Raw genomic sequence first — 24,264 nt, 5'->3', positions numbered from 1 at the left:
TTGAAACTGCTTCTTAACTGGAGTTTCAGGTTATGTAGTATTCTCGAATAGTGTAGGGATGAGCTGGGAGATGAGTGTTCTCTTCTCCTATGTCATCTCTTCAGTAAGTCTATAGTTGCCTAGTTGCATTCCATTAGGATTGTATTGTTTGAAATGCAGTGGGGCGGTTGGAGGTTAATGGAAAGTTGGTTGAGAAGTGCTGTCTACCGTGTTACTCTTTTACACAAATAAACTCATCAAAACTCGTTTTACTCCTGTGATATTTAACACAAAAATTTGGCGACGAGTTGGCTACACGGCTACATATGGAACCTTTAGCGTGCAACAACGCACTTTCAATTCTACGTTGAATTCTCGTGTCAAGCATTTCAAACCCTACCTTCTACAGGGGTAAGCCAGTTTTCTGCTTCTGTTTCATGTCCTCCTTTGTGTATCAAGTTGCTCTCCTCCTTCGTCAGTGACTGCTATGCTGATCGCTTGTCGATTTCACTGCCTTGGTGCGAAGAGTCACTGTGCTATCTGCCGTCCAGCCTGTGCTTTTGTTTCTGTGTTTGGATCTCCGCACAAGCTTCTTTTTTTTCCATTTTGTGCAACAGGCTGTATGTCTGAAAATTTGCATGACTTTGCCTGACCTTCGCGTCTCAACGTCTTTCCAACTTTCTACCTGCTATGTATTAGGGCTGACGTTGCCTGACTTCTTGTATGGCAGTGCGTACTAGGCCCAACGTTGCCTGATCCTGCCTGACTTTCTGTATGGCCGTGCATACTAGCCCCAACATTGCCTGATTTCCACTTTCTACTACATGTCAGTTATCTTTGTCTTCACATCGGAAGGCAATTTCCTAGTTGCCGAGCAACACGCCTCTCTGTGACGTTGAATATGCTTCTTGCCTAGCAACGCTGTTGTCCGATACCGGAGCTTTTCTTTGGTGACGTCTGGCTCAACGTTGCATTGTTTTTGTTCGGCTCAGTCTGCGGTGATCCGCTCACCACCATAAGGTTATATTATATGGGGATTCGCACACCCTGTTTCGTTCTATTGTGGATCGTTCATTTTCACAAAAACTCTGTGGTGATCTGCATACCATTATTTGTTGTTATTTTACACGGTGATTCGCACACCTTGTTTTAAAAAATATATATATATTTTCTTGTGGATCATTTGTCATTGCAGTTACACCTGCTGGTATTACATTTCATCACGGTGATTCACACACCTTTTTGGTATTCTTCTAATTTTTTTATCTTACAAGCATATCAGTGATTTGCATACTTCTAGATATAATTTCTTTTCGTTTTTTAATTTACAATCTAGACATTATTCATTTTTTTTACTCTTCCTTATTTTTTTATTCTGTGCACTTGTTATTCACAGTTTTCTTCTTCACTACTTCCTATGGATCAACCATTTACACACTTTTCTAGTTGTTTCTCACAGTTTTTCTATATTTCCTTATTCTTACTATGTATACTATGCAATTAGTTGCTCCTCCACCATCATTTCTAGATAGTCCTGGTGAACCTCTTGTACGATGGGAAATATAGTTTGACACATTTGAAACTTATATAGGTGCCATCGGTGCTTCAAGATTCAGTGCTGATTGAAAAAAAATGTCTTCTGCTTCACTCATTGGGCTTTGAAGGAAGGTCGGTTTTTAAACATTTACCTGAGATAACACATCAACCTGGAAATAACATGGATGAATATCAAGATACTATTACCAAACTTAAAATCAGGTTTGATAAGCAACCAAGTCTCATGGTTTTGAGGCATACATTTTTCAAGCGACATCAAGGTGATGTCTAAGATGTGGATAATTATATTTCTGTGTTGCGCAGATAAGCTTCTTTTTGTCAGTTTGAAACCTTTACTGATCAGTTGATCAGAGATCAATTTGTTTGTCATTGTAAAGACAAGGAAATTTGTCAAAAATTGTTATCCTTAGAGAACCCTTCTTTAGAAGAGACTATTACAATTGCAAAAAATATTGAAATCTCACAAATCTCCTTAAAGGAGTTGGAAGACAAAACTCTTCAATCTGTTAATGTTGTTATTGGAAATAGTAAAGGTAAACGCAGAGATTTTCGTAATTTTACTATAACCAATGTAAAGAGTAGAAATTAATTTGATTATATCAGCTCTAAACCTATGTGTCTTTATTGTGGTAACCCTCCGCATCAAAAAGGAAGAAGATGTCCTGGGGCAAATGTTGTATGTAACTATTGTAAACAAGCATTTACAATGCAATGGTCTCGGCATTGTTAAAGTTAGAGCTATTGGCATTGCTCATGACATTATTTTTGTTTTTGTTTTTCAAACATTTAAAGAAACGGCATTGTCATTTACAATGTCAACCGCTTAATCCCTCTCAAATGCGAGACCTATTGCATTTGCACCCACACACAGAGCCACACACACAAAGCCACCCACACACACACAGAGCCACCCACACAGAGTCACTCACATAGAGCAACCCACACACAAATAGAGCCACCCACAGAGCCACCTACACACACAGTTACCCACACACAGACAGAGCCACCACGCATATAGCCACCTACAAAAAAAGCCACCCACAGAGCCACAGACACACAGAGCCAGACACACACACAGAGCCTCCCACACACACACACAGAGCCTCCCACACACAGAGCCTCCCACACACACACAGAGCCAGCCACACACACACACACACACACACACACAGAGCCAGCCACACACACACAGCCACCCACACACAGCCACCCACACACACACACTTCAATGAAAGACAGCTACGATTTCTAATACAGCATTATTTAAATAATTATTATTGGCTCCGTTACGGAGCTCTAAACACAAACTAAATTGTTGCTGATAAAGATCAGGAATTTAGTTGCTGACTCACCTGGGCATCCTCCAAAATAAATTGACGCCGGGACCCCGAGGGTCTCACTTAACCCAGGCAGGAGCGTAGGGTGCGGGGGGGGGGGGGGGGGGGGGGGAAGGAAGAGTCCAGGAGAAGGGAGGGGCTGAGAGTTGATCTCTTAGCACAGCCCACCGGACACAGCCTGATTACCCCATAGTAATCAGAAACGGGGCAGTAAAGTATGTATATACACGCGTTTGCCTGGGAATCATTCGAAGAGTTTTTAGGACGATGGGTCAACATAAGTGAAAAACAATGCCAGCGCAAAAGTTTTTATTGGAATATCTCCTCCAGCCTCGGGTGGGAAGGCTCTCTGGCTGCCTTCAGGTGGGTCTTGGGTGGTCTCTGCCGAAGCCGTCTGGGGGGCTGGGGATGGTCTCTGCTGGGGGGCGGTGGGGGGGAATTCCCCCCGAGTGCGGCTTGGTGGCGGCATGGGCTTTTGGAAGAAGAGGGGCCCCCCTGTAAATGCCCTGTCTCATTACCACCCCACCTCCAGAGAAGCAGCAGCAGCCGCCCCTACCTCTGCGGCTGGTATTCTGCAGAGCCCCGGGGCGCTCTGTTCCAGCGAGTCTCACAAAGGACTTGATTTACAAGCGTGCAGGTTGCAACACGAAATGCTTGGGAGGCGTTTTTTTTGTTAATAGTCATCAGTTGTGCAGAACTCCAGCTTATGCTTAAATCTGCTTTAAAGCTCCGAACCCTTTCATTTTTTGCCTTTTAACTCCAGACTGCAGTGCCCTCCCCTGTTTGGCTCCCTCACACACCACCCCCTTGCTCATCTTCCCCAGTGATGACGGTCCGGCAGGAATGTCCCGGTGCAGCGGCGTGACGTTTATTTTGGGGGTTGGGATCGTGTGGCGCTGCGATGCGAGAGGTGCCGGCTATTTGCAGTGCTCTTAGTAGTGCAGGAGGGAGCGAGGATGGGGGAGGGCCGTGCAGTTGTGTCGCGTTGTTTTGGGAGAGAGTTGTATAGTGGTGCTCAACAAAGGCAAACTGATTAATGCATCACTGCAGGTGCCTCAGGGCGTCAGTCGCGTTTGAATGAGACCCCGGCTTGGGACTGGGCTGGATGGAGGTGGACACATCGCTGCTGAGCGCGGGGGGCCGCCGGTGCCCAGGGCTCGGCTTTGGAGGCGATGTGCCGGTTTTACAGCTCCTCTTCCGTGTTTGGCAGCTGCCTGGGACGGAAACGCCGCGTCTGATCGCACGTCGGGCAGGGGTAGCCAGCTCGTCGGTGGCTGGCAGGCTGCAGGGCCGTGTCCTTACTTGCCAGGCCGCCCTGATACTGCAGCCGGGGGGCTAAAGGAAGTCGTAGAGCGACAGGAGAAAGAAGCAGTTATTCTGACCTCAAGTATCCACCTATTGTTAAAATGTTAAGAGCTGGGACGTGTCAAGCTTCAATCCACCGCCAGCGGTATGGCGGTCCCCTGGAACACAGAGCGCATGCGAACCCTGCGAGCACAACACTGGCATGAGCGCCCCGGGGGCGGCCTTTAGAGCATTAATTTTGGCAAACGACACCAGAGCTGCTCAGTATGCCATTACTCTTTTGGAAATGTCTGAGGCAGGAGCTTCTGTGCACATTAAACTGGCTGCAGTGACGCCCTTGACCGGACGATGCCAAGCGAATTCTTGTGATGTGTTTTTTTTTTCCAGTTAAACCATACAACTCTACTGCAAAATGTGGAAGGCCTAGTTCTTGAGAGGGCTCAAACAGTGTTAATGCATAAAACCATAGTTATAGAAACCAGCTTACCTGTTTGAAGATTTAGATCTAACACAACTCTCCCGTCAATCAATTTAAGGTGAGGGAGCAACGCCGGGACACCACCGCCTTTCTCCGAGGCAGAGAAGAACTGCCTCGGAGAAACGCAGCCTCGGTTTCGGATTCGGGGGCGTGTTTCTTTTTCTCTCCTCTTGCCATTGGCTGGAGGAGAGAAAAACACGCCCTGCGAAAAGCAACGAAAAAACACGCCCCCCGATCCGAAAAAGACGGGGCTTCAACGGAGTGACTGGACCTCTTCTCCAGTGGCTGGCCAGCATTTAAGAGGCCAGCCAATGGAGAACAGGATAGAAGAGGGGCGGGTGCAAGCCCCTCTTCTCAAAGTCACTCCAACTCATTAAATCTCGGAGCGAGACTGCGCAAGCGCAGCCTTTCGCAGCCGAGACCTAAAAAATGGGACATTTTGCCTAGGAGTGTCTTTAAAAAAAAAAAAAAAAAAAAAAAAAAAATCAAAAGAAAACTTTGGCATGCATGGTGGTTCAGGAATCTGATTCAGAAATAGTTTCAGTTGTCACAGATATTTGTGTATTGTCTGATGATTCTGAAACTGTAGAGGGTGATCCATCTAGTTGTGTTGATCCTATTGTTGTTGGAGGTAAATCACTAAATCTACTTGTTGATTCTGGTGCCAGAATCACTATGGTCACTCACAAACTTTTCAAAGAAACATGGGGTGACAGAACATTAGAGCCTCCCGATCGTTCTCCTGTTTCCTATGAAGGGAGGAGGATCGAACTTCTTGGTTATGTGGAGGATGTGTTAGTTTTCAAAGAAAGGAAGATAAAAGGGAAAGTTTATGTTGCCCTCAAAGGTCTAAACATCTTAGGTTAGTATCGTCAAGGATTGTTTGGCTTGGTGCTTAGACCAGGTTCCAAGGAACAAGTGTTAGTAGTTTCTGATGATGATTCTCAATCAAAGTGGAAAGAAAGGTTTCCTTCTATTTTTGGTGATGGTCTAGGAAACATACATGGATTGCCGCTCGCAGGCGTGGACCTTGCCGATTTGCTTTCTCTAACTCTTCCTGCATTGAGAAGCCCTGGGACATACTACTGAGGACGCTCACACCGGGAGGCTGCCTGTTTGCTGGGACTGCGAGGTCCAGGGTGCGTAGCTGCCAGAATCAATCAGCGCACCTGGTCACTCTTCCCGGCCCCTCCTTCAGCTCCTCCGCCTACAAAATGCCTCGCGGCCCCCGCTTCGCGGGAGCCGCTCGCAGGCGTGGACCTTGCCGATTTGCTTTCTCTAACTCTTCCTGCATTGAGAAGCCCTGGGACATACTACTGAGGACGCTCACACCGGGAGGCTGCCTGTTTGCTGGGACTGCGAGGTCCAGGGTGCGTAGCTGCCAGAATCAATCAGCGCACCTGGTCACTCTTCCCGGCCCCTCCTTCAGCTCCTCCGCCTACAAAATGCCTCGCGGCCCCCGCTTCGCGGGAGCCGCTCGCAGGCGTGGACCTTGCCGATTTGCTTTCTCTAACTCTTCCTGCATTGAGAAGCCCTGGGACATACTACTGAGGACGCTCACACCGGGAGGCTGCCTGTTTGCTGGGACTGCGAGGTCCAGGGTGCGTAGCTGCCAGAATCAATCAGCGCACCTGGTCACTCTTCCCGGCCCCTCCTTCAGCTCCTCCGCCTACAAAACGCCTCGCGGCCCCCGCTTCGCGGGAGCCGCTCGCAGGCGTGGACCTTGCCGATTTGCTTTCTCTAACTCTTCCTGCATTGAGAAGCCCTGGGACATACTACTGAGGACGCTCACACCGGGAGGCTGCCTGTTTGCTGGGACTGCGAGGTCCAGGGTGCGTAGCTGCCAGAATCAATCAGCGCACCTGGTCACTCTTCCCGGCCCCTCCTTCAGCTCCTCCACCTACAAAACGCCTCGCGGCCCCCGCTTCGCGGGCGCCGCTCGCAGGCGTGGACCGTGCCGATTTGCTTTCTCTAACTCTTCCTGCATTGAGAAGCCCTGGGACATACTACTGAGGACGCTCACACCGGGAGGCTGCCTGTTTGCTGGGACTGCGAGGTCCAGGGTGCGTAGCTGCCAGAATCAATCAGCGCACCTGGTCACTCTTCCCGGCCCCTCCTTCAGCTCCTCCGCCTACAAAACGCCTCGCGGCCCCCGCTTCGCGGGAGCCGCTCGCAGGCGTGGACCTTGCCGATTTGCTTTCTCTAACTCTTCCCGCATTGAGAAGCCCTGGGACGTACTACTGAGGACGCTCACACCGGGAGGCTGCCTGTTTGCTGGGACTGCGAGGTCCAGGGTGCGTAGCTGCCAGAATCAATCAGCGCACCTGGTCACTCTTCCCGGCCCCTCCTTCAACACCTCCCCCTCTTACTATATAATCCCCTGAACATCTACGCGCTAGCGGGACGCGTGCGGGGCGCAGCCCGGGCAAAGGGCGGGCCGTTTGAGGCCGTTAGAGGACGGGAGACGTTGGGCTTGGGCCACCCTCCTTGGTTCAACCAGGGAATTCATTTGGATTTCGAGGGCTACTGTTGGTGTTTGCCAGTAGAGATGACGACAAGGGAAACAAGGAGTAAAAGTGCAACGGCTGTTGCAGCTGCATCAAAGGGAACATTGGATAATTACTTTGTGAAAGCTGGGTCCCTTTTAATAGAGGACATTACGCTCCTTGAGAGGCGAATATCTCAGGAATTGGACTGGGTGAGGAGATCATCTATGGGTCCCCTGGCTCAGGCAAAGTCTCCTGAGGTAAGCCCAGAACTTATGATCCCTCCGGGACTCTGGATATATCAAATTGTACCTCCCAGTTAAGCATGAAGGACCCTAGTGACTCTGTTGACCTCAGCATGCTAACTCTTTCGCCTGCTCAACCCCATTCCATACCTACCAGATACCCCACCCCAGACCCCGAAAATGCTAACCCCTTAGGCCCAAAAGCGAACAAGCGAAAGGGGTTTAGAGAAGGAGCAATCCCGAAAAAGAGAGGAGGGCCCAAGAACAAGGGCGAGCGAAAGCTAAATACCTCAAAACCCACCTCGCACCCGCTATTAAACAGTTCTTGTTTAAACATTAGGGAAAAAACGCAAGTAGATAGAGCTGAGGCCATGTGCTACAATTCACTGGGGCAGACAAGCACCCACGCTGAACTGAATTTACTAGAGCCCACTGAGGAGGATGTTACCCTTGTGGATATAGGTGCCCTCTTAAGAAACCTTTTAAGCCCATTGGAAGAAAGGCTAATAAAAATGGAAGCTAGGTTAGTGGCCATAGAAAAGTCGACAGTCCAACTAGCTGACAGTTTCAAAGTAATTAATAATGGTGGATCCAAGGTTTCCGACAGAGCAACAAAAAAGGGACCCCCTCATGCTACAAATCAGGTTAAAAGTGCCACACATACAGCGCAGCAGGCAAAACCTACCCCGTCCATAAGTAATAATATATACTTGAAGGCAAATGCTCCAAAAAATCATGTAGAACAGTATAATCATCCATCTTCCCCCCCCAATTAGTGCAAAGCAAGTTGGGGAAAGTGATCCTGCTCCTCTCATCGCACCGAATACTGGAGAACTAACGTCCGAGGATAAAGCCTGGACCAATACACCTTCCCCCAGAGGCAGCTCCATATACTGTTGTTCTAGTAGGGGTACCAGAATTGAACGCTACCACTAAAGAATCCACCGTTTCCCTAAAGAATAAGGTGATAAATTGGCTATGTACATATAGACCGCTCCCGGAAGGTATATTGAGCGCAGTCCTTATGGTACGAAGGGTCCCTTGGTTGGGTAGTTCAATTAAATCCATCAATGGTGACTGTGTTATAGTCAACTTTAAAGACCATAGGACGGTCCTGCATATATGCGGATGGATCTCAGAGGATGAGGGGACTACCATCCAATCCCTACCCCTCTCCTTTTTTTACCCTCCTCTAGCATATGATAGAGAGGATGAGACTTGGGGGGCCCAGATACAAAGACCGGCCGGGTGGGCAGATACCAAAAGATGGGGAGTTTTCCATCGCCCCAGAAGCCAATACCAAGGGTACCCTGAAACTAACGTACAAGGCATACATTCGGAGAGATTGGGTGGGGGGTTCCCAAGAGGATGGAGAGAACTCCCCAACTCCAGAAGACAGGAGCCAGCCCATTACACCACCAATATGGTCGACGAGGGTTGGGAAACTTACCATAGGAGAGGTGGTAACCGGGGCGCTAATGGGCAAGACTACCATCCCCGGAGATCCCTGCAGCAATTTTACTTTCCAACGCAGAATAGGTACAGTCAGCTAGACATGGTAGATTGACTGCCCACATATATAAGCAGGAAGTGTAATTCAGCAGTACGGGAGGCTGCGGACGGAATCAGTTCAGAGAAAGAGTCGCCCAGCGCCCTAGAATATTATGGGGTTTTGAATAATTCCACTGGCAAGCCACGTCACAATGTGGGGGAAGAAACACGTCTCCCCCCAATATACCCAGAGATCAAGGCCAGCGATAAAGGGAATGTTTCAACCCACACTACTATTTTGAATGATACGCCCCTGCCATTGAAAGTATTGTCATGGAATGTGGCAGGTTTGGGAAATAAGTCCGACTGCCAGGAATGGATTGAATATACCGATTCCAAAGATCTATGCATGTTCCAGGAAACGTGGGAGAGAGAGGAACATGCGAGACAGGGTTTTGCAGTATTCTCCATTCCTGCGAAATGGGGGGGAAGGGGGCGCCCATCGGGAGGCCTTGAAACCTGGGTCGCAGTTCATCTGGGATGTCAGGCCACGCGTTTTCCAGTGGCATCAGAAGATATACTTGTGGTTCTACTGGAATGGTCCCATTGCTGTAGATTAGCGGTGGTAAATGTATACTCAAGGCCGGTTACCATCTCGCAGGAGTCCCCCACCATTGACAAACTGTCGGATCTTCTCGCTGAACTCCCTAACGGGCTCCCTTTTGTAGTGGGTGGGGATTTGAACTCACATTTTGAGCCCTTAGCAGGTCTCTTAGATGGGGCCTTTTTAAAGGAAGACGCAAGATGGTGAGTACCATTGGTAGATTCTATACCGCCCAAAGCTTGGAGCCCACTAGCGCTCCAGATTACTGCCCTAACTTTGCGACATGGGGTGAGGGCTTGTAACGGGCGTGTCAAATCTGATATCCCGAGTAAACCCACATTCAATCGGAAAGGTAGGGAATCAAGATTAGACTATATTTTAGTGCAACTATCCTCGTGGTCACATGTCATTGATTTTAGGGTTACTGATAGAGAAGACAGTGACCATAATGCCCTGGAACTGGACCTTCTCCTACCTGGACGGGACCATGGGGAAGTAGCATCGCCTAAGACAAACCCTGATCTAGTCCTTGAAAGCAATAGGAGGAGAATTAGGTGGGAAAAAATAGTAGCAAGTACAGTCACGCTCCCCCGGTTTTATAATAATTTTATTCCCTTATTGGAGAACATGGCCACTTTAAGCGATGAACCTAGTTCAGGGGAAAAACAAAAAAACAAAAAAAAAAAATTTGGCTGAACCATGAAGAAGTCGTAAAGACTCTGACAGCAGATCTATTTAATAATGGACCAAGGAGGGGGGGTGCAAGGAATCAGTGCACATGGTACAATGCGGTGTGCCGCAGAGCAAGGAGGGACCTTTTGTCGAGCATTAAGAATCGCAAAAGTAGGCCTGAGATCCAAGCCAGGAGACGCGATTACAAGAAGTTGATTGCTAATGCTAAGATTGAGTGGGACCAGAATAAATGGGAAGAACTCGCCAGCTCTCTATCCACTATGGACTCACGGAAGTTTTGGCGAATTGTCAACACAGGTTCTGGGGAACTTGTTTCGGCAATAGAGCCAAATATTTCCTCCAAGATGTGACAGGAGCATTACCAGTCTCTGTACACAGTGGAACCAGGGCATGGAGGCGGTATCATTCCATCTGTACACAATTGTCTGGAAGGGGACCCATTCACCGAAAAGGAGGTCCGGGTTGCCATATCAGCGTTGTCAACTGGGAAGGCACCTGGCCTGGATGGTCTCCCGGGGGATCTTTTTAAACAGGAGCCAGACATATGGGCCCCTTATTTCCTGGTACTATTCAATGCGATCCTGAAGGGCATGGAGGTGCCCTGTACTTGGCTGGGTGCAGAGGTGGTTCCGATCTTTAAGAAAGGCTCGCCCCTGCTCCCATCCAACTACAGGCCCATCAGCCAGATAGATGTGTCACAAAAACTTTTTGGAAGGCTTATGTTGGATCATCTACAGAATTGGATAGAGGATACCGCTACCATGAGTCCTTACCAGGCCGGGTTCAGAAAGGGGGTATCCACCATGGACCAAATTTTCCGCCTTAATCTTATTTATTGGAGGACGGCACTTGTCGAGGGGGGCAGCTTGTACACGGTGTTCGTGGACTTGCGTGCCGCCTTCGACCTGGTGCCAAGATCCAAACTCTGGAGTGTCCTGGATGACCTGGGAGCCCCGTCAGATATCCTGGCCATCCTGATTAAATTACATCAAGATAACTTTGCGCGGGTCAGGTGTGGCAGGATGGGGGGCTTAACAGAAAGATTCCCCGTTGACAGGGGGGTGAGGCAGGGATGTGTGCTTGCACCCACCCTGTTTTGCCTCTTTGTCAACGGGGTAATCGCCCATCTGTCCCAGATAGAAGACATTGACGCTCCTAAACTGAATGGCAGCAGGGTGCCTGCCATAATGTTTGCAGATGACACCCTGCTGCTGTCTAAATCCCCCATGGGAATTCAACGGACAGTGGATGGGTTCCTGAAATTTTGTACTGAGAGGGGCCTCGAAATTAACGCCTCCAAGACAAAATTCATGATTTTGAACCCTACCCCCTCAACACGTCCTAACCCTTTGCTAGGTATGGTGCGATTGGAGAGGGTTTCCACATTCGAATATTTAGGGGTAACCCTGAATGAGAAAATGACATGGGGGTCACATATCATTAAGGCAAATTTGAAACTATCACAGAAAGTGGGGGGTATTACTAGAATGGCGGGCAAATCTATATATCACCCACTTTATTATCCGTCCAAGCTGACTACCGCTTTAGGCAGTACACGGGTAGGTTCACTTACTCATACATTTATACAATCGAAAGACTCTTACGTAATGGAAAGTGTTTTAGACGGTATGGGTCCTGCGTTGGCAAGAAAGCTATACCTACAGTGGAGATACGGTTCCCTACCCCTCAGGGCCTTCACTAGCTCTTGGTCCCAGCCTCCATCAATAGAGCAGTGCCCAGCCTGTGCATATCCCCAGGAAAGTGACTTACATGTGGTCCTTTTTTGCAAAGCCTATCAAAGAGTGAGGAAGTACTGGCTTCTACCCATTCTCAAAAATATGGGATTCAGGAAATATCTGCCTGCGTTTAGAATCTTAAAAACTGATTTGTCACCACCGATTGTTTTTGCTGTGGCAAAGTACTTAATGGCCATGTGGCATGTTCGATCTCGTTTTTTAAAAGAGGGGGGGGGGGTTGTATAATGTTATAAGATATTGGATTATCTGTTTTTATGTTTTCTTTTAATGCTCATACTATGAAATTTTCGAAAGTCATTCCTTACATGGATTTGTTGAAAATATTGAAAACCTCAAAATTTTAAAAAACTGTTATGTATTTTTATCTTTGATGATCTAAACGATCGAGAATAAAGATTTATTTGATTTGACATGGATTCAAGCACTAAATCATTGTGAAGGATCGTTCTTTTCCCATTAAACCTAAATTGAGGAGTCCCATTCAGTGTCAGAGATGATTTGGATAGAGAGTTGAAGTCTTTGTGTGCACAAGGTATTATCGAGCCTACAGAGTCCTCTTTATGGCTTTCACCTTTGGTTGTAGCTCAAAAGAGGTGTGGAAAGTTGTGCGTCTGTGTTGACTTAAGGTCTTTGAATAAGGAAATCTGGGTGGATTCCCATCCTTTACCCAAGATTTGTGATCTGTTTGCATGTGTTAGAGGTTCAAAGTTTATCTCCAAATTAGATCTGGCCAGCGCTTGCCATTAGATTGAGTTACACCCCGATTCACGTCCTTTGATGGCTTTTGTTTCACCCTTAGGGACGTTTCAATATAAAAGTATACCCTTTGGTTTAGCATCAGCTGCCTCTTTTTTTCAGCGAGTTATGCAAAATTTATTGGGTGGCATTTAATCTGTGTTAGTTTTTCAGGATGAGGTGCTAATTCATTCTAAAGATGTTCAGTCGCATGACATTTTGTGCAATGTGTTGGACATTTTTCACAAACATGGGGTTGTGGTTATATCTGAGAAAGTTACGTTTTTGAGCAAAGAAATTGAATATTTAGGGCATCTTATTTCTGAGGAAGGCATTAGACCTAGGAAAGGTCTTTTGGATGCCATTCTTCAATCCTCTACGCCTGTTGACAAATCAGGAGTGAAATCCCTACATGGTCTTTTTGATTATTCTAAATTTATAGCAAACTTTGCTGCTATGGTACGCCCCATAAGCATCCGTCTCAGTAAGGGTGTGAAATTTGAATGGTCAGATGAATGTGAGTCTGCTTTTCGGAGTGTTAAGGAATGTTTGAGTAAGAGCAAAGCACTTAAGCCTTTTGATCCTTCGTATCCTTTGTGCGTAACTGTTGATGCCAGTCAAGTCGGATTAGGAGCTGTGTTGACACACAATTTACACAATGATGAAAATGCTGTTGCTTTTGCTTCGAGAGTTCTTAGGGATGCGGAATTGCAATATTCTTTCATTGAAAAGGAGCTTTTAGCTGGTCTTTGGGCTATGGTAAAGATTCACCCATATGTTTGGGGTAGGTGTTTTCTATTAAGAACTGACCATAAGCCATTGGTCAACATCTTAGGTTAGGGTACCAATAAGTGTTGCACTCATAGAATAGTGAGGATGGTTTCTCATCAAATGCAGTGTAAGTTTGATATTATACATATTTCTGGTGGAAGGAATCTTAGACCTGATTTCTTATCATGTTTTCCACTTAAAAATATAGAAGATTATGATTTCCAAGAATATTGTGAAGAAGATTTTGAAGACTGTTTTGTAGTTGCTCTTGATTTAAAGGAGTTTGATCCTTGTTCTGAAGAAAGCTGGATGAAAGCTCTAGAGGATGATGAAATTTTGCAGCAAGTCTGTAATTTTGTTAAGAGTGGTTGGCCCAGAGAGAGAGAGTGCTTTTCTCTCTTCTTAAGTCGAGGCAGAGATATCGTTAGAGAATGTTGTTTTGTTACGTTCTGATAAATGTATTCCTCTGCAGAGTATTAGAAGAGTTATTATCTCCAAAGCTCATGAGGGTAATTTAGGTGTGTCTCTTACCAGACGACGCATTTGTGAATATTTTTGGTGGCCTTCTCTGGATGGCGAGATTTGTGAAGTTGTTGAGACGTGTGTTGTATGTAAGTCTGCATACAAGAGTCTGCAGGTTATCATTCCACCTCTTATTCCAATTGAATGTCCCTCAGGACCAAGGCTCAAAGTTGGTCTGGATATCATGGGTCCTTTCGACTCTTTGCCTGGTGGATGTCGTTTAATTTTTGTTCTTATTGATTATGGCTCTAAATGGCCTGAAATCAAGTTTGTCAGAGATCCCTTTTCTGCAAATCTTGTATCTTTTTTCAAGGAAGTGTGTATGAGAGAGGGTTTTCCTGAAATTTTGGTTTCTGACAATGGGACACAATTCATGAGTGCTGATTTTCAATCTTTTTTGGTGTCTTGTAATATAAAGCACTTGAAAAGCTCTCTTTATCACCCTCAGACAAATGGTCTTGTAGAACTATGAACCGTGTTTTGGGAGAGTGCATCAAATGGGCTAAGACCTGAAACTATGATGTTGTGATATCTTTAGACTGCATGTTAAGGATTTACAGGACAACTCATTCCACAACCAAGATTTCTTCGTGTGAGTTATTAAGGGGAAGAAGAGCTAATACCAGTTTCAAACCCTAGTTGGATGAACAAATGGATTAAGTCTATATCCAATGTTGAATCTCTCATGGATATTGCTAGAGAAAATGTTTTGATTTCTAAACAAAATGTTGGTTTGATAAAAAAAAAAAAGCTGTCAAGACTGTACCTGTGGCTGTTGGAGATTTTGTGCATATCAAGTCTCCTGTACATGTTAAGAAAGGAGAAAGCACATTTGGTGCACCTATTTCTGAAATAAAGGTAGGGAAAATGCTGTTCAGGTTGAAAGTGGAAAAGTGTGGAATGTGGGTAGAATTGTAAGAGTCAAAAACTGTGACCAAGAGAATTCTGATTGTTTAGGAAATCGTGGTGCTGTTATTTCTCCTAACATTGTTATTAGAAGAAGCTCCAGATCAAGAGTTATCCCTAGCAGATACCGTTTGTGAACTGATGTTTTGCTCCTACAGGTACCGTTTGTGCTTTATTGTTTTCCTTATAATTTATGATGTTTTTCTTTGTTTTTTTTGTTACTTTTGTTTTGGTTCTTTTGTTTTCTTTATTATATTGAGAAAGGAGGATATGTAGTATTCTAGTATAGTGTTGGGATGAGCTGGGAGATGAGTGTTCTCTTCTCCTATTTCATCTCTTCAGTAAGTTCTGTAGTTGCTTAGTTGCATTCCATTAGGATTGTATTGTTTGCAATGCAGTGGGGTGGTTGGAGGTTAATGGAAAGCTGGTTGAAAAGTGCTGTCTACCGTGTAGCTCTTTGACACGAATAAACTAATCAAAACTCGTTCTACTCCTGTGATATTTACCACAGGTCAGTAGGGAACCTGTTGTAGAGTTTTGTGAAAACACAAACGTATCATTCCGCCTGTTTAGAAAATCACCACTGCAAATATTGATGTTCTAGGATGGGATTAAAGTACAAGCTTTGAAGCCGAATGTGGTTTTTGTTGCTGTTGAAAGAAAGACTTATGTAATTGAGGCATTGTAGCTTGGTGTGATCCTCTGTTTAAACCTAGCTCATCACCTTTAAATTTCACCATGTGGGGTATACCCCCCTCCCTGACCTGCTTTGTGCACACAATTCCCTATCTCCTACTCACACTTATATGCCACCCCTTAGATTTAGATTCAACCCAGCAACCCTATGTGGCTTCACCAAACAAAACCAACTCCTCTAGTATAATGCCAATAATGGTTTAGCATGTCTGATTGATGGGCTGAAATGGAATAAAATAAAAAAATTATAAAAAATCCTGTTTCCTTTTTACAGGATTTGTTGCCCGTGAGGAGGTAGCGGTCTTACTCGGAAGACGAATGTGAAGCCTCGAAGGAGTATTTTAAACATTGCTGCAAGAATGTGACAAGAAATAATTTTGAGAAAATGCTGTCTTTGGGTAAGTTGCAAATCGCGCTGGCGGTTTCTTGGCTATTGTAAATTTTGCTTCTGCATTTCTTTTTCTCCACCACCTGATCTTGAAGTGTTGACCTTCTTGTATCCCTCCACCCCTCAATTTATTTATCATCTGTGGTGCAGTTTTTGTTCACATTTCAATGTCTGAGTGTCTGGCAAAGTGCAACATATAGTAAAAGTACAGGTGTGTGGTAGCAGCAGATCCATATCGCTGGAATAGACCTATTCAAGTGGAGTTTGATTAATGCTGTTGCATTTTGATTTGCATGCTTTGATTTCAGCGAATTAACATTCAGTTGTTTGATCCAGAAGAAGTAAGAGAGTCTTGAGGTTTTTAATCCCCGATTCTTCTCCTGGATTATGTATTTCCTACTTGTCACTTCCTGCTTACTCCATTGAATCATCCCCCATCTTCAGTATTGTTCTAGTTGTCACATTAGGTAATGCTCTGGTTGCTCACTGGGTGGATATTTATTATTTAAATATGCCACTTCTGCATTGGCATCAGTGGCGTGCCAAAGGCAAGCCTGTCTGCACCCATCCATGCCCAGGGCACATCCAGTAGCAACAAACACTGCTCCACAAAGAACAGATCAGGTATTCCAGCACTAAAATTCACCATGACAGAGGTATGAAGCTGGGCTAATGGGAAGATCTCCCGGGGAAACAATTGTGCAGAGAATCTTAACTCAACTGGGCATATTAACACATTTCTACTAACCACACAGTGGCTCTCTTGGATAAGGAGTCCTGCAGTCATAATTATTGTGGTCTTGAATCTAACTCTGAAAGTTATAACCAGCTTTAAGGGAGTCCTGCCGAATGACCTGTCAGCGGTTAGCAACATTCTGCATATTGCAGACTTGATTGCTGACCAAGATTTAAATCAGCCAGATTTAGATTTAGCTGTGATTATTAAACAATCCCTAAAATGTGAGATATTTCGTGTTCATGTTCAGGCTAATTCGGACACTTTAACAGAAAAGTTTATTTACCCAGATCAAGTTTTGTGCCACATTTCACTTTGCTGTAGACGGTCCAATTGTCATTTTAATGCATCACTTGAATGATTGAGTTGTCACTTAAGTTCCAGCTCATTGCCTAATACCAGAAATGCCACTTGCTGATTTTAATATGCATTTGGATGCATCTCCTGATAGTGAGCGACGGAGGTTTAACAATTTACCATTGATGTTTGATTTTAAGATCCAATCTACTCCTAGAGCCAAACAGATGTTACATGTTGTCTATCGTGACAGTGTGGCTTGCACTATTCATCCTCCTTTTTGAAGTACTGTGGGCTAATTGTGCTATTATACCTTTACCTGGGTTTTAGCCTCTCACACCCCGAAGACAACTGAGTTAAGTTTTCCTATGTTTTGGAAACATTAGAGGTTTCTAAATTACGAACATCTATCCTTCGTCTTTGAGGAGGTGTTGACTGATAGTGATGGGTTTTGGGAACCTGGGTATTTCATTTTACCATTAATGCTCTTCTTACAGACAGACTGTGTCCGTGTACGAACACATGTAAGCAAGGATACCACAAAACCAAGAATTGGTTCTCCGAGGCAAGCTCAAGCAAGAATGGCAGCGTGATTGATAGGATAACACAAAATGTCTCTGGCTTTCATTCAGTAGAGAATACAAAAAGGCGATCAAAGCTGCAAGGGCTAACTATTATGGAAATCTATATTTAAAAGCACCAAATTCTACGAAAGCAGTTTTAGAGATTAATAATGACTTGCGGGAAGTTCCCTCTGTGATCAGATGCAACCAATTTGGGCAACTCATTGAGTCTAAACTTAACAGCTAATCAAACGCCTAACCTATTGATAGTAGAAATGATGGCTTTGAGAATACTGTAACATTCAGTCAATTCAAAGCTTTAAATTATAAGGAATGTTTAACCTTAATTAAAAAAAAATAGCAGGTCTTCTAAATAAAAGGGTGACCTGCTACTAGCTGAAGTACTTAGAATTGAAATCTATTGCAAAACGGTTCAATGCCGGAGGGTCATAGGGAACAATTTTAGAGACCGCACAGGATTATATCCCCAAATACAGTATGAAAGACACTAAGAACCCTGGGGTCTAGAATTAGCTGAAGAAAGAAGAAAAAGGTGGTGGGTGAAAAAGAACAAAAGGGAGTGCCCTCTCACTAGGTGAATTGGGCTTGTGTTCTTTTTCACACACCACCTTTTTCTTCTTTCTTCAGCTAATTCTAGACCCCAGGGTTCTTAGTGTCTTTCGTACTTAGAATTGATTCTCAAGTGGCAATGGAAACACTTGTAAAGTCTTCTCTCCACTCGGGCTAAGATCCAGTGGATCTGAGGAAAGCTAGGATCGTCCACTGTTGACCAACTCTTGACCCTGAGTCTTTGGATCATTTTAGACCAGTGCCCTAGCTCCCCTCCTTGGCAAAGATGTGGGAGCGAGAAGTATTTAATCAGTTATCTCCTTCACTCAACTAAAGTAGATTTCCATGCCGGATGTAGCACAGAAAGTGTAGTTCTAGCGGTGTTGGATGACCTTTGGCTCTACTCTGATCATGATGTACTAGCGGCCCTGATATTGTTAGATTTGTCTGCTACATTCGATACCGTAGACCACCGGCTGCTACTTCAACCCATGGTGGAAAGCTGTATCGATGACACAGCCTTGAACGAGTTTCAAATATTGGTGACCGATCGGGCAGTACATGTTGAGCTAGAGTCTTTATCTTTCAGAGGCATTACCTGTGATTGGTGTTCCCCAAGGTTGGGTATTGTCTCCTCTTTTACTCAATCTGTATATGACTCCTTTGGCGTAATTCATGGAAAACCTTGGCTCAACATTTTCAATGTATGTGGGCAATACTAAACTTTTGTTTTGTTATAAATGGTGACCCAGTTATCAAGGCTGCCAATTTACAAAATTGTGTGACCTATGTTCAAAGGTGGATTGTTCAAAATAGTTTAAAACTAAATGGAGTAAAGACAAAGTCTTATGGTTTTCTGCCGTACAATGACGTGGAAGTATGCATTCTGGCCCGCATCTTTGGGCCAGCAGCCCACACCAGTAGCAAATGTAAAAAACCTGGGATAAAGCATGCCTCTGGCCTAACTATTGAGGGACATAGTAAAGATATGACTAAGATCTCTTTATGCTAATTATGGATCCTTGTACAGATTATCTATCTTTTTCATCACCACCAAAATACACAGATAATAAACACCTTTATTTCTGCAAGACTTGGCTATTGCAATTACATTTATCTTGTTTTTCCGACCAGGCTGTTAAAACTTTAATTGATGCAGAATGCATCCGACAGACTGATTTCCAATCCCACCCAGAGTCGGCCAAACTTCATTGGCTCCAAGTTTTTCAAACAATCTGTTCCAAACTATCTTTTCACAAAAGCATCAAATGACAACAGACCCAGCCCACTGTTCAATAGATTCTCCTTTTACATCCCAAACCAGAGTTTGCAATCTGTGAAAGCTTCACTTGTGAATGTCCACAGTTTCCGTAAAGTAACACTGGGCGGCTAGACTGTGAAATAGTCGCCCCTTGAACTTCACCTGGAAAACTGTTTGCTGAAATCATAACACTTTTAAAGATGTGTCTTTTCATAAGGACCTTACTTACGTTTTCAATAGTAGCTTAGACCTGTAGCTCCAAGATAGCCAATGGGTAAATGTTTGCAGTCTTTAAAAATAAAAAATAAATATTTCTTTATGCTATTTCATAGCACAGTGAAGCCATTTGGGCATTGAGGTGCATGTTCGTGCGTTTGCAAGATGTAATCATGATACCACCTTGAAAGTACAGTAATATAGGCCAAATAGAAGTGTCTGAGCAGAGTAGAATTTAGATATGTCAGTGTTCTGGGAAAGATACTGCTTCCACTAGGGCATTTATGTTCCTAGCAAGTATTTATGGAGAGGGACCCTATCTACCAAGGTGAATATAGTGGAGAGAGGTGACTGTCTCTGTGGTGGCCTTCAAGCTGGCATGTGGGGGTGATTCAAGCTTGGGTGTTCTAATCCGTGAACCATACTTCGGGCAGATCGAATTCCTGCAGACCGATGTCCATCATGAGGTTGAATAGGAATGCTGTGAGACAGTGACTGGTGCTGCTGTCGCAGTAATTGAATCTCTCTAAGAGTATGTACTTGGCACTTGTGAGAAGTGCTTGAGCGTGCAGATGCACCCATTCCAGCAGCGTATGATCCTTAGTGTTAAGAGCTCCGAGTATGCAGGATCATTTGAAAAATAGGGCGCTACCATTCTGCATGAATCTTCAACGCAAGCCCGCAAAGAGCCTAATTCCCAAGAAGTAGTACAGCGCTTACCCTCTTATAAGAAGGTGGTGGAGCTTTTAGTTTGAGGGGAGGCGCGGGTCATTGCTTGAGCATAGAATCAAGAGCAAAGAAGAAATTGTCCAGAATACAGGGGTTCCTTTCTGGATCAGTCTCTGCAAATCTACAAAGTAATGTGTAAGACATTCTTTAATAGAAATGGCTCCTTCATGGTAAAGCTCTTTCAGGGCAGTCTGAGGGGGACTCTTTACTGTATTTGGTGTGATGGTGCTGCGAAAAAAACAGCGTGGTTTGAAAGTTGTCTCCACCGATGGTGCTGCCGGGCTTGGAAGGCATACTGTGTGTTCTTTGTGTACTGGCTGTAGCCCAAGGAGTCTCCCCTTTATTGTCTGTAATAGTATATCCTACATGTTTTCTACAACCAGGAAAAAAATCATAAATGAAGCTTAGTTCTTCATGAACATGAGTGGAGGTTTCTTCCACCTTGGGAGGAATTATGCTTCTTGGTGTTTTACTGGGGTGCTCAAGACTTGGTCCCTCGACTTGTGCTACAGGTCGGCTCCACAGTTGTGACAACATTGCCGAGTAACAAATTTATGATAAAACAGTATTTGATAAAATCTACAATACAGTACAGATGGATGCAAAAAAAAACTTGACATAAAATGAAAAACAGTATATGAGATTAAAAAGGACATAAAACCAATTTTGTATCAAGACTTAGACTTAGATCTAAAACACTATATACATAGAGTGGCATAATCCCTCGCAGTAGACAATGTGTAAAGTGCAAGTGCTACATATGTGATTAACAGTATTCCAAAATTGTAAAACATTCCAAAATGGTAAATTATTTTAATCACAAATAATGGGACATAAATAACTATAATAGGGTCACACCTCGTTGGGCTCTAATCCTAATTTGCCAAGCTTGGCCTAAAAATGTGGCCACTCCACAAGAAAATAAGACACTGGGATAAGATTTTAAAATACGCATAGCAGACCGGTGATCGTGGGTGCCCATGCCTCTACAAATTATTTCTAACCATTTGCTCCTAGCTTTATTGTAGGCAGGGCAGGCAAACAGGACATGGGCATCACACTCCACCGGAGCTCCACAGCACGGGCAGCTCTCTGTCGTGTCCTCGGCTTTACACCACTTTGCCTTTCGAATATTAACAGGGAGCGTGCCGTATCTAAACTGGATGTATAGGGTCCTATCTCGTAGGAATTGGATCACATCTAAATAACGCTCCAAGCTTCTAGTGTGTTTGAACAGGAGGAACTCCTCTGTCAGCCTGCCCAACATTGGCTTGCAAAGTTCTTGCCTGTGAATCTAATCCCAATAGTATCTCTTGAGTTCCGCTTTACTAGGGGGAACCTGACTGTCCCATGCTCTCTCAGACCAAGCTGCATCATAACTTTCTTTACATACGATAACCATTTGACCTTATAGTTAACATCCAACTTCATTACCTTCGTTAGAGCTGCAGCATAATTGGTAAGCTCTTCAGTGCGCCGAAGGCGGGCCCAAAAGAGCAATGGTCATAACCTAGCGAAACGGACGCCTACCCATGTCATACATAAGCGGTGTTAAAGGGTTATTGCGGGGGAGCGTCACCAGTTCCCTCAAAAATGTATGCTCAGACCTACTTATTTCGTCCACGTTTTCAAACCCCCATATCTCGTCTCCATACATGGCGGAACTAACTGCCTTTGCTTCATAAATTGCTAACGCAGGGGCAACTGGCCTACTGTACGAGGAGCGGTGTTCTTTGCTTAGTGCCCCAGTCACGCGTTTGTGATTCAGAAGCATTTTGGATATATGGGGCCTCCAGAGCATTTTGTCTGAGAGGCGTATGCCGAGGTAATCAAAGTTCCCAACTCTTTCCAGAGGGGTAAATTTAATGTAAAATTATTCCTAAAAAATTTCAGGGGGTTAAAAACCATAAGCTTAGTTTTCGTGGTATTGATAACTAGGCCCCGTGCATCACAAAAGGATTGATATCTGAACAACAATTTTTGAAGCCCAACTGGAGTCTTAAACACCAACAGGGTGTCGTCAGCGAATAAAAGCATTGACACTTTGTCACCCACTAAAATAGGCGCATCCGCTGGGTCCTCCTGTAGAAACTTCACCACCCAGTTCACATAAAGGGAGAACAGGGTGGGAGCCATTACGCAACCCTGGCGCACTCCCTTGTCGACAGAAATCCGCTTCGTTAGCTGACCCTAAGCACCCCATCTCACCTGAGCATAATTACCCTCATGAAGCCGGATTAACAAATTAAGAATAAGTGGAGGAATGCCCATATCATTTAGAATCCGCCACAAATTAGCCCTCGGTACCAGATCAAAAGCTGTTTTTAAATCGATAAAGGCCATATAAAGGCTACCTTTCCCGATTAAAACCACTTTCCAGTATATGAGCATTAGTCTAAAAACCTGATCGATTGTCCCAGTTAAATTTTTATGAACAATGATGTAGACAACTTGTACAGAAAAGACTCTAGAGGGTGCTTGGATTGGTTTTCTGGTACCCTTGAATTGATTCTTCAGTTCGCACCTCTTCCCAGTAGTTCGTTTGATGGCTTATAGCAAGATTAGCAAGAAATCCTAGCCATGAGACACATTTGGGAAAGCCATAAGGGTGTACAGGTGGCACTGATTAATGTGCAGTGTGCCTCTTTGCCTCCTGTCCCTCTCTGTGCTTCACATTTGCAGCATTATCAAGCTATTTTGCAAACCAGGTGTTGCGTTGTTCAAGCTTACAAGATGAAGAGAGACCAGATCACATGGCGTAAGCACATGCATGTTCACATGCATCACCTTGAACCATGAAGCTCGCCAGAGGTTAAACATGCATGGTGGAATAACAGATTCAGAGTGAGAGGCAGCATTATCAAGGTTGCTTGACCAGACTCCATTAGGAAGAGCCGTATGGTGCAGAATGATGAGTAGCATGTTCTACCCAGAGGATACCCTAGGATTGACATGAGAACTACAGAGACAGCTCACATGTCCCAGCATTTGTGACTGACCAATCAGGTCCACTGTTCTGGAAAAGTAAGTGTTGGAGACCAGGACAGGAAGTGTTCATTGATGTGAAAGATTAAATGACCTCAGGTGCCTTGTGACAGGCTTCTGGCTGCAGTTGATTGTTGTTTGAAAGCTCCCGGCTGATAAAGAACCCCAGTCTCTCTTGGTACCTGAGTGTTCTCTGTGTTCCTGTCTTGACAAGTACAGGTCTTGGTGTGCCGTAAGAAGGTTGTGTAAAGTAATCAATCAGTGTGTTTCATTTACCAAGACTTTGACTTCAACAGAGACCTGCTAGGACACTACATTGGTGCAGTGGTACTCTATGAGTAATTCATCTGATGGGACTGAACTTCTTTAATACATAGATTCGGCAGATTGTGAATTTTGCACATCTGTGTAAGTTTAGGGTCTTAGTATATTCATTCTGGCAATGTATACTCTACTCGCATACTGACTTTTGCCTTCTTGTTTTTCCCCTTTAATTGACTTTTTTGCCTCCACGTTTTCCATCCATCCAAACCACTTTTCCTCCTCGTTCTTTCTCCGTCCAATTTACTTTTGCCTCGGGTGCGCCTGCACCCGTCCGCACCTGGACCGCTCCCCTTGCAAGGACCCCTGGATCTCCCCCCACGTACAGCTACTCTGACACCGAAATTACAGCCCTGAACCCGGACCCAGCAGCAACTACTGCAACTGCAATGGCAGGACCCTGATCCTGTCGCCACTGCCGGTTCTCCTTCAGCCTCAGACTGCGTCCCAAGAGCCCCCTCCCACAGTGGCAGACCCAGCAGGAATCCAGTGCTTTCTGATTAACTCCCACTCCCTCCACAAACACGCCGCTGAGATCTGAGATACCATTATCTCTCACACCTGACGTCGTCGTCTTGACAGAGACCTGGCTCAACCCTGCCTCAGCACCAGACATCACAACTGCCACGCCATACA

General features: G+C 44.9%; 1 protein-coding gene across 2 annotated transcripts in view; it reads left to right on the top strand.

The window, feature by feature from the left end:
- LOC146808837 (uncharacterized) overlaps positions 1-24,264 on the top strand; it is a 105,670-nt gene that overhangs the window by 56,986 nt on the left and 24,420 nt on the right. For both annotated transcript variants that reach the window (XM_085615659.1, XM_085615658.1), the window contains exon 2: positions 15,837-15,960. In XM_085615659.1, coding sequence (XP_085471785.1) covers positions 15,948-15,960 — 13 coding nt within the window. In that variant the 5' untranslated portion in view covers positions 15,837-15,947. The remainder of the gene's footprint in view (positions 1-15,836; positions 15,961-24,264) is intronic.

Source organism: Triturus cristatus, chromosome 7, assembly GCF_964204655.1.
Source record: "Triturus cristatus chromosome 7, aTriCri1.1, whole genome shotgun sequence".
NCBI lineage: Eukaryota > Metazoa > Chordata > Amphibia > Caudata > Salamandridae > Triturus > Triturus cristatus.
Note: the sequence above shows the minus strand (reverse complement) of the source record. Positions and strands in the feature narration are given on the sequence as shown.